Genomic DNA, 13944 nt, shown 5'->3' on the forward strand with positions numbered 1-13944 from the left:
GCCAGGATGGTCTCAATCTCCTGACCTTGTGATCCGCCCGCCTCAGCCTCCCAAAGTGCTGGGATTACAGGCGTGATATCCCAAGGATTTTAGCATTTATCCTGAGAGCCCAGTTACCACACGTGGTGTATTTCAGTACGTCAGGGTTGGTTGCCTCTGTTTGGTTAGGCGGCTTTGAATTCTAGGGCTCTATATTGCAGACATGAAAAGGCAACCATTAGTGAGTGTATTCTTGTTTCTGAAGGCACATCGAACACAGCAAGATAAAGGACAAGTTTGTTGAAAGAAACAAACTTTCTACCAAGTTTGTTTTTCCCTCAACTTGATAGAAATAGCGCTTAGGGGCCAGGCATGGTGGCTCACTCCTGTAATCCCAGCACTTTGGGAGGCCGAGGCAGGAGGGTTGCTTGAGCCCAGGAGTTCGAGACCAGCCTGGGCAACATAGTGACTCTGCCTCAGTATTTAAAAAATATATATTTTTTAAAAATAAAAATAAAAAAAAGAAATAACTTGTATTCCCAAATTCCTTGTCTTGAACCTGTGCCTTCCCTACATGCTGGAAGATAGTGATAGTTCTGACCCAGTGGGGTCCTCCCTTCCTGGAAACAAGTGGAACGGACACATTGGCCTTGAGCTTGTCAGTCATTCTCCAGTGACCTCGATAACAGAGACTTGTTCCCAAAGTCTTGGACTCAAGCCCAAGTGAACTGATAAAAGCATCTTCCCTCCAAGTAGAACTAAAAACTGGATACTGTTTGATAAAAATTAAGACAGGAAGGCCGTCCTTCCAGAGAACACTTTCCATCTCTTTCCCCCAACTTGCCGGTGAAGTATCCATTTGCTGCTGTTATAGAAATGTACTATTAAGGGTGAAAAACACAAGGCCAGTATTTTCTTGTATACAGTGAAGTCTCAGTTTTACAAAATGATTTCTTCTGTCCTGGGGCAGCCGGGGTGACATTTCAGAACACCAAGGAAAAGATTTTCTACGCAAACAGTGCATTTGTCTGGGCCGGTAATTGGCTTGGAATAGGGGACTGTTTTGTCCGCATGCAACAAATTGTGTCCCTTTATTTCTAGCAAGAGCCTGCAAAAGCTTGTTTATGCCTGAATTATAATGGCTCCATACTGTAGTTGTTGATTAAAAAAAATGTTTCCAACAGACCGAAAATTGTTCTCAGGCTTACAGAGGAATTTCAGTTGACCTTGAACGTGAGAAATGTAATCCCTGGGCGATAACCAATTAGCACCCGGAATGACTCAGAAATTACTTTCAAGCCTCTTATCTGGAGGAATTCTGAGTGACAGTAAAATCGAGCTGCTAGAATTGGGGTAATAGAATTTCATGGTAGTGTGAGCTTGGTGCAGTTGCCACACGTGGTATACTTCAGAACGTCAGAGCTGGCTCTGTTTGGTTAGGGGGCTTTCAGTCGACCGTGGGCTTGGGAAGAGAAGACTCCGTTTTGGATGGCGCGCAGTAGGATTTCTCAGAGTCTTAAAATGTATTTATTTAACAAAGTGCTTACTGTGTGCCATTTAGGATTCTAAGTGCTTTGCAAATATTAACTCCAGTAATTTAATCCTTACAACAACCTAGAATGGTAGGTACTGTTATCACGCCATTTTCCTTTTACAAATGAAGAAACTGAGGCCCACAGAGGTTTAAGCAACTTTTCAAGGTCCCAGAGCCGCTGGTTGTCCCGGGTTTGCGTTTTCCCCAGAAACAGACTATAAGGATTCAAGTGCAAGTACTTTATTTGGGAGGTGATCCTGGAAGCACCATAAGTTAATAAAGAAGCCTTGCCAGAAAAGGTGGGAAGCCAGGAAAGTATTATCAAGCAGGCTGCTGCTGTGGGCAGCTAGGGTTTAACCCTGCTGGAGAACTCTCTAGTCAGTGCAGAATGCATGCCTCAGAATTTCCCAATCAAGGGACAGGAAGCTGAGGGGTTCTCCATTGGCTCTCCTTCCATTGCAGGCTAAGGGCTGCTCCCAGGGAAATCCACCCACCAGCGCTTTCAATGTGCCCTGTGCGCCGTGCCTGCTCCTACAACCAGAAAATAAGCTGCAGGCAAAGAATCGCAGGTGTTTGCTGTTAGCAGCCCCAGGTGTAGAGAGTAGCATGCTGGTGGTGTCTTGGAAGAACACCAGTGATCGTATCTGTGCAATGTGGCCTAACGGTTAAGTGTGATGGCATGAGAGCCAGACTGCCTAGATTTGGATCCCAATTCTGCCACCTCCTTGCTGAGTGGCTATAAGCAAGTTGCTTTGTCTCTCTGAGCTTCTGATTCCCTACCTGTAAAATGGGGAATTATAGCACTTCTTACTTCATGAGGTTATGTGAGGATTGAATGAGGTAATGCATTTAGCAGAGTGTCTCACACGTCATACACATCCAGATGTTAGATGCTAGCATCATGGTGGTTGTTATAATTATCGGCTCCCCCTTTGGGATAAATAAAGCTCAGAACATCCTCTTTCTGGGCTTTGGAAGGGCTGCTTGGAGGTTAGGGAGAATCTACAGGGACTCCTAGCCTACAGAGGTCCTTGTCCCACTGCTGGGTAGCTGGGAGTGCCTGTAGTAGTTCCTTGTAGGGGTGGAGTGACAGAGGAATCTGCAGTTTTAGCCAGGACAGACATTCATCATCGGGAGTGGAGCCCAGAGCCTGGCTGCTGGGGCTTCTCCACTGTCCCCTCTTGCTATCTGGAAGGTGACTTGGCTCTTTGCTCAGAAATGCTATTTGCTTTCTCTCTTAGCGTTGAGTTCTAGGGCTTTAAATTGCAGACATGAAAAGGCAACCATTAGAGTATTCCTGTTTCTTCAAGCACATCCTACCCAGCAAGAAAAAGGATGAGTTTAATTTGTGCCTGAATTTTAAAATGTTCGCTCTTTGATGCAGTGTGTCCTGGGCATTGTCCCCTTGGAACAACGGGATATTTCGAAGGAAAAAGGACAGGGCTCCTGTCCTCTGAAGGCTCACTGTGTAGGGACCACAAACCCAGGTGTTTTCAGGAGCCAGGCAAACAAGAAGGCGAAAAAGCTTGGCATCACCCAGTGTTAGCAGATCCCCTTCTTCAAAAGAAGCTGGGGATCTGGGTTTTCATATCTCCAAATTTTCAACAGTTGGCAACTAATTAAATATTAAAATGACAACAAACACTGTGCAGACCAGATCAACAGGGTTATTAGACTTCTTTTTTTTTCCAGGGTTATTAGTCTTCTGATCTAGATTCTAGAAGTTAAATTAACATGCCCATGGGAACCGTTATAAAAGCAAGCTGGGAGGGAGGGAGGAAAGAGGGCTGCCAGCCCCCGATTCAGAGGAGAGAAGGGAGCTTCTAGCACTGAAGGATGAGGCTGTTAGCTGCTCCTTGAAGGACAAGGAAAAAATCAACCCCACCCCACCCCATCCCCCACCAAAAAAAGTCCTTATCTGTTTTGCTAATCAAAGTCAAATGAAGAAATCAGGAAGTTTGAGGTCTGTGCTCACACTTCATGGGGAGTGTGTGCTGGGACCCGCAGGTGGATGGGAAAGTTCCCAGGATGGGATCTGAGGACTGGGACAGGCAGGACTTGGATCTTCACAGTCTGGAGAATGGAGTGTGTGAATCCGATGGGTCCTGAGCCAGGATTCAAAAAAGGCGGGGCACATGGTGATAAGGCGATGGGAGGGTGGAGCGGGGAGGGGAGGAGGGAATGTGTTTGGGTCAGGCCAGCTTGGGGGTGATGATTTAGGAGGGTGTGAGGACATAGCCCAAGAAAGGTGAGACAGCTTCTGTCCTACGCTGGTTCTTTAGTTTGCAGTCTCCATTGTAAATAAGATAACCTTGTAGTTTTAACTACCCCCTCACTGCCTCTGTACCCCAAATCTGTCTCCAGTTCAGATATCTTTGCTCAAGCCCCAAACCCACGTATACAACTGCTTACTGGGTATTTACACGTTGGTTAAACCTCAACATATCTTACTGCAAAGTAAACTGACCAAGTATGTTCACAGCAGCGTTGTTAGTAGGCCGAAAGGGGAAACAACTCAAATGCCCGTACACAGGAGACGGGATAAACATCAACAATGAGTGCCATTCAGCAATACAAAGAGACAAATTACCGATTTATGCAAAAACATGGATGCATTTCAAGAACATTTTGATGAGCGAAAGAAGCCAGGCACAAGAGTACACACTCTACGATGCCATTCAGCTGAATAAAGAACAGACAGAACTGACCTATGGGATAGAAACCGGAACAGAGATCGCCTTAGTGGGAGGGGGGTCGACTGGGAACTTTTGGAGGGTGATGGAAATGTTCCGCGTCTTGTTTGGGATTTGGGTTACATGGGTGTGCGCATTTGTCAAAATCCGCAGAGCCATGCACGTGAGACTGGTGCACTACGTGGTACCCAGCTCGATTTTCAAAACATGAGTAAAGAGAAAAATGGTGGATGCTTTGTTAGCCATGGTTCCTAAGTGGTAACAGTGGAATATGCATCCCATGAGGGGGAAATAAACCTTGCAGTTTTAAGCTGCTGTGGGGAAGAGGGGATCTCAACATGTCTGAAATCACACCGGTCATCTCTGCCCACCCTCTTCCCCACACTTCCAAACTTGCTCCTCTTCCGCTTCTTCTCGTCTCAGTGGAAAGAACCAGCATCCTGCCAGTTGGCCAGAACAGAAGCTGGAGCTGTCCTTTATCTCCGATCTCCCTTCTCCCTTGCCCAATGTGCTACCCAGCCGGGGTCAGTCTGTCTCCCAAACAGGTCCACTTTGTTCCATCTACACGGCAGACAAATGAGTCCATCATTCTTTTTTTTTTTTTTTTTAGACAGGGTCTCCCTTTATCACTAAGGCTGGAGTGCAGTGGTGCGATCATGGCTCACTGCAACCTCCGACTCCTGGGTTCCAACTCCTGGGCTGATCCTCCCACCTCAGCCTCCCAAGTAGCTGGGATTACAGGCACACACCACCATGTCCGGCTCATCATTTCTCTCCTTAATAATGCAGTGACTTCCTAGTGATCCCCTAGCCCACAGGCTGGGGGTCTCCTCTCTCCACTCAGGGTGACCTTTTAAATTTTTTAAGGTCATACCATAGCCCTGCTTCAAACCTTTCAAAGGCTGCCTGTCATGCTTACAGTCAGCCTGAATTTCTTAAGGTCCTTTCAACCCTTTGTCTGCCTCCTGTGTCATATCTGCCTTGTACTTCATGCTCCAGCCAGATGATGTTTCATTCTTTGAATGTGTCTTCCCGTCTGTTCCATAAATGCCGTTCCTGCTGCCAATACCAGTTTATCTGCCTCAGCAACCCCAACATACCTTTTGGACACAGTATGGAGGACCCAATCCCAGCTAGAATGCACTTTTTTTGAGAGTATCTGCATCCTTTTTGCCCTCTAATGTATCCTCAGCACCTAGAGCAGCACCTGTCATGTAGCAGGTACTCAATAAGAATTTTTGGTTTGTTTGTTGGTTTGTTTGTGACAGGGTCTTGCTCTGTTGCCCAGGCTGGAGTGCAATATAGTGATCATAGCTTACTGCAGCTTCCAACTCCTGGGCTTAAGGGATTCTCCTGCCTTAAACTTCCCAAGTAGCTGGCACTACAGGCCCACTGTGATCATGCCCAGCTAATTAAACTTTTTTTTTGAGATGGGGTCTGGCCGTGTTGCCCAGGCTGGTCTTGAACTCCCGGTCTCAAGCAGTCCTGCCTCAGCCTTCCAAAGCTTTGGGATTACAGGCATCAGCCACCACATCCAGCCTTAATAAATGTTTTTTGAATGAATGAATGAATCTTCCCTGATATTCAACACTTTGGAAAGATTTATGTTGCCTCTTTATCTTCAAAACAACCAAATAATGCAACAATAATAATAGATACCATTCACTGAGCATCTATTGTGTGCCAGGAATGATACTAAGAACTCTGTGATACATCATTTCATGTCATTATCTCCATTGTCTTGAAAAGGTGATGAATGTTTAGGAAGCTTCAGTCACCAAATGCAATTAAGTGCCTTCTCTGTGCCACACTCCTCTAGGTACCAGGGAAACAGTGGAAAGCAGAACAGACAAAATCCTTGCTCTCGGGGAGCTTACATTCTGGTATAAGGAGAAAGACGATAAATTGGGAAACAAGTAAATATATGGTTTGTAAGATGGTGACAAGTGTTTTAGAGAAAAGCAAGTAAGTGAGGTAGATGGAGATTGCTGAGAGTAATTTTATGTAGGGTGTTCAGGGAAGAGCCCTCTTATCAGAGGTGAGAGAGTTCCGGGGAAAGAGTGCTCTGAGCAGAGGGAACAGCAGGTGCAAAGGCCTTGGGGTAAGAGCGTGTTTGGTGCATTCAGAGAGCAGCGAGGAGGCCAGTGTGGAAGTAGAAAGGAGACTGAAATCAGAGGGAATCCAGAGGGACTCAGTCATCTGTGGTCTTTGGTTTTTACTTTGAGAATAGTAGGAAGGTATATATATTGGGCAGAGGAGTGTTATGACTTAACTGATGTGTTCTGGACCACACAGCTGATTCATGTCAGAGAATTCTACCATGAGGCTTTTTTTTTTTTTTTTTGAGTGAGAGAGAGATGGGATCTCACTCCCTCACCCAGGCTGGAGGGCAGTGGTGTGATTACAGCTCACTGCAGCCTCTAACTCCTGGGCTAAAGCTATCCTCCCACCTTGGCCTCCCAGGTAGCTGGGATGACAGGTGCACACCACCATGCGTGGCTAACTTTCTTTATTTTTGTAGAGACAGGGTCTTGCTATGTTGCCCAGGCTATTCTCAAACCTCTATCCTCAATTGAATCTCCTGTCTCAGCCTCAAAAATTGTTGGAATTACAGGTGTGAACCACTGTGCCCAGTCACACATGAGCTTTTAACTCCACAGTTTTCTCTCTGCTAGAAGTGAATCCAGTAATGAAGTCCTGGCAGCTGCAGGTCTCCCGCTCATGGCTTCCGGTTCTTGTCTCATTCCAAAGCACCTGCTGCCACTCTGAGCCCCATTCCTCCGCTCATGGCAAGGAGTCCCTCTCCCATTGCACTGAGGACACACATGGCCCTTATTCATCTATTTATGCAACAAATATTTAGCTGGGAACTATACTAGTTGTCAGGAAAACCACAGAGAATGAGAAATATTCCGTGTCCACAAGACAGTCTCCAGTTTATTGGAAGGAAACAAGTGGACAGGCAGTTATCCTCCAGTATTAATGGGAAGAGAAGTGGATGAAGAAAGTCAGAGGAGAAGCTAGTACAGACAGAATGGATGAGTGCTTCCCTGAGGACATGAAGATGTGAACCCCTAGCTGGGTTGTTGAAGGGGAGAGAATAGCCATTTGTACCACAGTAGCAGCAGCGGATGCAAAGGCCCTGTGGTTGGAGGGGCCTGGGACATCCAGGGGAGTGAAAGGAGAGTGAAGCTACATTGTAGGGAAGAAGCACCCTAGCAATGATGGAGTTGGAAAGCCAGGTAGGGCCTGAACATATAAGTCCATGAAAGCACCTCAATCTTTATCATGAAAATAATGGGATGCCACTGCGGCATTTTAAGCAAGAGGGGACTTGGTTGGGTGAGAGACTCACTGTGGTCGTGTGTGAAGCTCAGTGTAAAGGAAAGCAATGTGCCTTGTGCAGGTGAGAGATGATGGCAGGTAGTGGTGGTTGAGATGGAAAGAAGTAGATGAATTCTAGAGACAGCTGGGAGGGAAGAAATGACAGTTCCTGGTTACGGTTGAGACATGAGGGATCAAAGAAAGATGGAAGTGCAAAGGATGTCTGACAGGTTTCAGGCTTGTGGAGTGATGCACGGCCATGCTTTCCACGGGGACAGGGTGCCGGAGCTGCAGGAACCACAGCTTCCCACTGTGTGCCTGTGTCTTCCTACAAGATCATCCTCAAACCCTGAGCATGTTTTCTGTGTGCTTCCTTTTTGCAGAGGGCCAAGATCAGTCAGGGAACCAAAGTCCCGGAAGAAAAGACGACCAATACTGTCTCCAAATTTGACAACAATGGCAACAGAGACCGGATGAAACTGACTGATTTTAACTTCCTAATGGTGCTGGGGAAAGGCAGCTTTGGCAAGGTATGGTATGATTTGGTGACTCCACCTGCTCTAGAAGGAACATCTAACAAGGCAGGCACATTTGCTGTTCCTATGGGACGGACGTCCTAGTGGGAGAGAGAGTAAGAAGTAAACAGACCCACACTACACTTTGTAATGAATACCATGAAGGAAATGAATGGAGTGCTCTCTCACAAACAAAAAAGGGACCCGTTCAGACAGTCTGAGGAGGTGACACATACGCTGAGACCTGGAGGATAAGAAAGAACTAGCTATACTTTCAAAGAGCTAGGAAAAAATGTTCTCAGAAGAGAGCAAGTGCAAAAGTTCCAAGGTGGGGACAGGCTGGGTGCATCCTAGGAACCATCAGAAGGTGTTGGGGCAAAATGTCGCTAGTAGAAGGAGGTATAGGATTTGATGTTGCAGAGATAAGCAGGACCCAAGGATGCAAATCTTATAAGCTACGGTGAGGAGTTTGGGTTTCCTTCACATTGCAGCGGGGAGCCACTGAACGTTTTTAAGCAGAGCAGTGATACGATCGGATTTGCCTTTTGGAAAAGATCACTCTGACAGCCGAGAACGGAAATGGTTCCTTTCTAACAGTAGCACAGTGGAACGGTGACCCTGGGACTCGTGGAGTGGTTCTGGATGCTTTTATAGATACTGCGAGATGCTGTTTTACTGAAGTTGAGATTGTGTTATAAGTATTTCTGACTTGTCTAGTGTTGTTTTGGGGTTTTTAGTCCCTTTGCGTGCCATGAAGACGTCTAGCATAAATCTCATACCATGAACTCAGGTGTGCAAAAAATATAAATTTATTTTCCACCTATGTAGCATAAGCCAAAAACCTGGGAGTTATCCCTGCGTTTCCCTCTTTGCTGTATTCCCACCATCCCTGCCCGCTGCACCCCGCAACCATGTACAATGCACTGGCGAACGCTGACAGTTCCTTCAAAGTATATCACGTATTCACTAACTTCTCTTCATCTCTCTAATACCACCCTAGTCCAAACCATTAATATCACCTGGATAAGTGCAGAAACTCCTCAGTGGCTTCTCAATCCCAATCTTGTTACCTGTCATTAATTCCAATCCCAATCTTGTTGCCTATAATTAATCCCAATCCCAATCTTCCTTGCCTATAATTAATCCCAATCCCAATCTTCTTACCTATAATTAATCCCAATCCCAATCTTGTTACCTATGATTAATCCCAGTCCCAATCTTGTTGCCTATAATTAATCCCAATCCCAATCTTCTTGCCCATGATTAATCCCAATCCCAATCTTCTTGCCTATAATTGATCCCAATCCCAATCTTCTTACCTATAATTAATCCCAATCCCAGTCTTGTTGCCTATGATTAATCCCAGTCCCAATCTTGTTACCTATGATTAATCCCAATCCCAGTCTTGTTGCCTATAATTAATCTTGTTACCTATAGTTAATCCCAATCTTCTTGCCTATGGTTAATCCCAATCCCAATCTTGTTGCCTATAATTAATATACTTTCTACTTCACAGCCCTAATAATTTTTTAAAGCTTACATTAAGTCAAGGAGCTCCCCTGCTTAAGACCCTCCAACGACTTTCCATCCAATTAGAAGAAATTCTGTGTTACATCCTTAGCTTGTATCACCCTTTATCATCTGGCCCTTGTTCTCTGTGTGACTTCTTTTCTTCTTTTCCTCCTCCCCATCACACACTGTGCTCTGGCCACAACATCAGCTCTTGGGTCACTGAAACACACAAAGCTCCTTTCCCCCTTAGAGGCTTTGTGATTCTGCTCACTTTGCTGTTTGCATGGCCGGCTCCTTCCTGCAATTCACATCTCAACTTAGACGCCACCTCTTCTGAAAAATCTTCCTCAACTACCCACTCAAAGTTGCCTCTCATTCACTGTCCGTTATATTTAACTCTCTCATAGCACCCATTACTGAGTGATGCTTTTCTTGTGTCCTCGTTGATTTTTCTCTCTTCCCTTTCTAAGGTCTAAGCTCTACAAGAATAGGGATCGTCTCTGTCCTGGTTGCCATTGTGTTCTCAGAGCCTAGGGATGGAATTCATTCAGTGCCTAGACTGAATGCATAGATTCTCTGTCTGTGGGTGGCAAGGGTATCCGCTGAGATGGACTAAGTGATCTGAAATGATGGCTCAAAGTCTGAAGAACCTCAGCATGAGATGGGAATAGAGAGTAAGGGCAGCCAGTAAGATGGCCCATCCAGTCCCTAAGGTTGGGAATAGGCAGTTGGCGGTGGTCCACAACGTTGTATGGTTTTTACCAGCAACTCTGAGCATCCCTGGGGTAGAGATGGAGAAGGAGATGGTGGATTTGAGCTAAGGGTGAGATTAGTAGAATCAGTGAGCTAGATTATGGAAGAAAGAGAGTTAAGGATTCTGGGAAGAGAGATGTCCACTGCAGATCCACAGAGGCTGTACCAAGTGCTCAGGAAAAATGTGTTGAATACATGAATGAAAATGGTATCTAGATTGGGTTGGGGAAGACGTCTAGCATAAAGAGAGTCATCACCTGGGTGGGAAAAAGGGAGTTTAGAAGTCTAGGGATGAAAAAATAATGGATGAGGTCAAGATACGTAAAATGTTAGGAAGAATTGAGGCATTTAGATTTCAAACATGGAGCAGTCTCTCTGATGATGGAGAAGAAAGTGGCCTAAATAAAGAAGAGGTTCTAATAAGCTGAGTTTTTAAAAATTAAATGAGCACTTTTTTTTTTTCTTTTTCAGACAGAGTCTCACTCTGTTGTCCAGGCTGGAATATAGTGGTGCATTACGGTTCACTGCAGCCTCGACATGCTGGACTCAAGCAGTCCTCCTGCCTCAGTCCCCTGAATAACTGGAACTACAGGCATGCACCACCACGCCTGGCTAATTTTTGTTTTTGTTTTTGTTTTTTTGAGTCAGAGTCTCACTCTGTTGCCCAGGCTGGAGTGCAATGGCGCCATCTCGGCTCACTGCAACCTCTACCTCCCTGGTTCAAGTGATTCTCCTGCCTCAGCCTTGTGCTTGGCTAATTTTTGTAGTTTTTAATAGAGACAGGGTTTCACCATGTTGACTAGGCTGATCTCGAACTCCTGACCTCATGTGATCCGTTCGCCTCAGCCTCCTAAAGTGCTGGAATTACCAACATAAGCCACCGCGCCTGGCCTAATTTTTGTATTTTTTTGTAGAGACGTGATCTCACTATGTTTCCCAGGCTGTTCAAGTACTTATTAGCTCAAGCAGTCCTCCTGCCATGGCCTCCGAAAGTGCTAGGATTACAGGTGTGAGCCCCTGCACCTGTCTTAAATCATACACACACACACATATATATATATATAAAATATATATATATGTGTTTTTTTTGTTTTGTTTTGTTTTTTTTTTTTTGAGATGGCGTTTCTCTCTTGTTGCCTAGGCTGGAGTGCAATGGCACAATCTCGGCTCACTGCAACCTCCCCCTCCCGGGTTCAAGTGATTCTCCTGCCTCAGCCTTTTTGAGTAGCTGGGATTACAGGCATGTGCCACCACACCCAGTTAATTTTCCACTCTTAGTAGAGACAGGGTTTCTCCATGTTGGTCAGGCTGGTCTTGAACTCCCAACCTCAGGTGATCCACCTGTCTTGGCCTCCCAAAGGGCTGGAATTACAGGCGTGAGCCACTGCGTTTGGCCATGATATTCTTAATAAGCAATGCATTCACATGGTTCATCATTAAGATTATATTAAAAGGATAAACACTGAGAAGTCCTGCTCCTACCCAAGTTCATATCTTTCTGTGACCACTCACTGCTGCTGCTCTCCCTACGTGAACACTTCTATTGTGTTAATTTGTGTCTTTCCAGTCCCCCTGAGGTAATCTAACATTTTTATTCTTGTCCTTGTTAACTCAAAAGTTTGTGTACTGTGCCTGTTTTTGATCACTTAACAAAACAGATGAGAGGATGTTTGATGGAGGATTGGAAGTTCTGGAGGATCCCATGGGAAGGATGGGGGTTGGGGGATAGTGGGTGGAGTTGTGGGAGAATGGATCACTGGGGAGCAATGAGAGGATAGATCATATGTCTCCATGGAAACTGTTATAATCATTGAGAGCTCTGTTCCAGACTGGAGATGTAGCATCAAATAAATCATAGATGAAAACCACAGTATGTCATGAAAGCAAAGTAGAATAACAAACACCTCTGTGATCCTTTAAAACAGAGTAATCCTTTGCAACTCTTGTATTGCCAACCAGGGTTGTAAATTAATGCAGGTTTTGTATTTGAATTCCAACTTTGAACATTTTGCAGTCTGGTTAGGTATATAGATCAATCTCCATAAACAGAAGAACACAGCTGAAGTGATTTACTCTTCCCCTTCTGAAGATGAAAGAGATCAGGCTTTGGGGTAATCTGTTTCCACCTCCCTTAACCCAGGAAAAACAAAACAAAACAAAATATGTTTTTAAACACTAATGGCCATGAGCGGTGGCTCACACCTGTCCCAGCACTTTGGGAGGCCGAGGTAAGCAGATCAAAGTCAGGAGTTCAAGGCCAGCCTGGCCAATATGGTGAAATCCCATCCCTACTAAAAATACAAAAATTAGCTGGGCATGGTGGCGGGCACCTGTATTCCCAGCTACTCAGGAGGCTGAGGCAGGAGAATCACTTGAATCCAGGAGGCGGAGGTTGCAGTGAGCCGATATCGTGCCACTGCACTCCAGCCTGGGTGACAGAGCAAGACACTTGTCTCAAACAACGACAACAACAACAACAACCACACTAATAATTTGTGGGGTGACTAGGGAATGGCACAAGTCTTTGGTAAGACCTGTAAAAATGGAACAAGGCAGGAAGCAAAGGTGAAGGACATTGAATTTCAAATATGTAAGCTCGTTTCAAAATCTTCCAAAAGAAGAAAACTGGAGAGTTTGTTTTTTTGAACAGGCAAAAGTGTTTACCTGGAAGGGCTATCATACCAAAGCGGAGCCTGTTGGCATGGCTGGCTTACTCGGAGGTGGATGCCTTCTAGGACTTTTAATACAGAGCATTCAAATGTATCATTCACATTTAAAAATTATTTTATTTCTCAACTTTCATTTCAGATACAGAGGGTACATGTGCAGGTTTGTTACGTGGTTATATTGTACCCAGGTAGTGAGCATAGTACCCAATAGGTAGTTTTTAATTTATTGCTTAATAGTGCTTAGAATTTTATCCTTACCTCTCTGTTTTTATAATGCCTTGAAACTTTAACTTGAGTTTTGCCAGCATCTTTCAAGAATTCAACCTTGAATGATTGCTGGAGTCAAAATTATGCTGCACATATATAAATTGGGCAGATCTGTACCATCCAGATTGATGATACAAGCTTACCTTAAAAAGTAAATACAGCAAATACTTGATCAAGCATATACACAGCACAAGGACAACTCTTTATATTATAGACATGATTCCTCTAACCCTAATGTGCTGCCTTAATAAACGTGCATTAAATATTTAATGAATGCTAATACTGTGTGTCTTCGGAGACTTCGTATGTGCTCGTGGTAATGATTTGTATGATACACGTTTTTAAAAAATAGTATGCAGGAAAGTTTGAATGGAAGTTTTCTTGTTCTCTCACACCTGTGACTCTTGCCTACAGATGGAACTGAGCTAATGTATGTGAGTTGAGATGGGGTCAGGGGGATAGAAAGGGGCTGGGGGAGGCAGCTGGTGTGCTATGGTGGACATAGATCTACAACTATAAAGAAGCTCAAACGTAATAGCACAGAAGAGCTATGTAAAAATGGTATTTACTGGAAAATGGAAATAGCCCAAATGGTATATTCATAATAAATACAAGAAAATGAAGTGACTCTCTCCTCTCTTTCTCTTTCCCTCTCTCATACACATGCATCTATCTATCTATCTATCTATCTATCTATC

General features: G+C 44.7%; 1 protein-coding gene across 1 annotated transcript in view; it reads left to right on the top strand.

The window, feature by feature from the left end:
- PRKCB (protein kinase C, beta) overlaps positions 1 to 13944 on the top strand; it is a 287916-nt gene that overhangs the window by 163103 nt on the left and 110869 nt on the right. Inside the window, exon 8 of the mRNA XM_011987941.1 lies at positions 7914 to 8060. Coding sequence (XP_011843331.1) covers positions 7914 to 8060 — 147 coding nt within the window. The remainder of the gene's footprint in view (positions 1 to 7913; positions 8061 to 13944) is intronic.

The sequence above is a fragment of the Mandrillus leucophaeus genome, unplaced genomic scaffold, assembly GCF_000951045.1.
Source record: "Mandrillus leucophaeus isolate KB7577 unplaced genomic scaffold, Mleu.le_1.0 Scaffold32, whole genome shotgun sequence".
NCBI lineage: Eukaryota > Metazoa > Chordata > Mammalia > Primates > Cercopithecidae > Mandrillus > Mandrillus leucophaeus.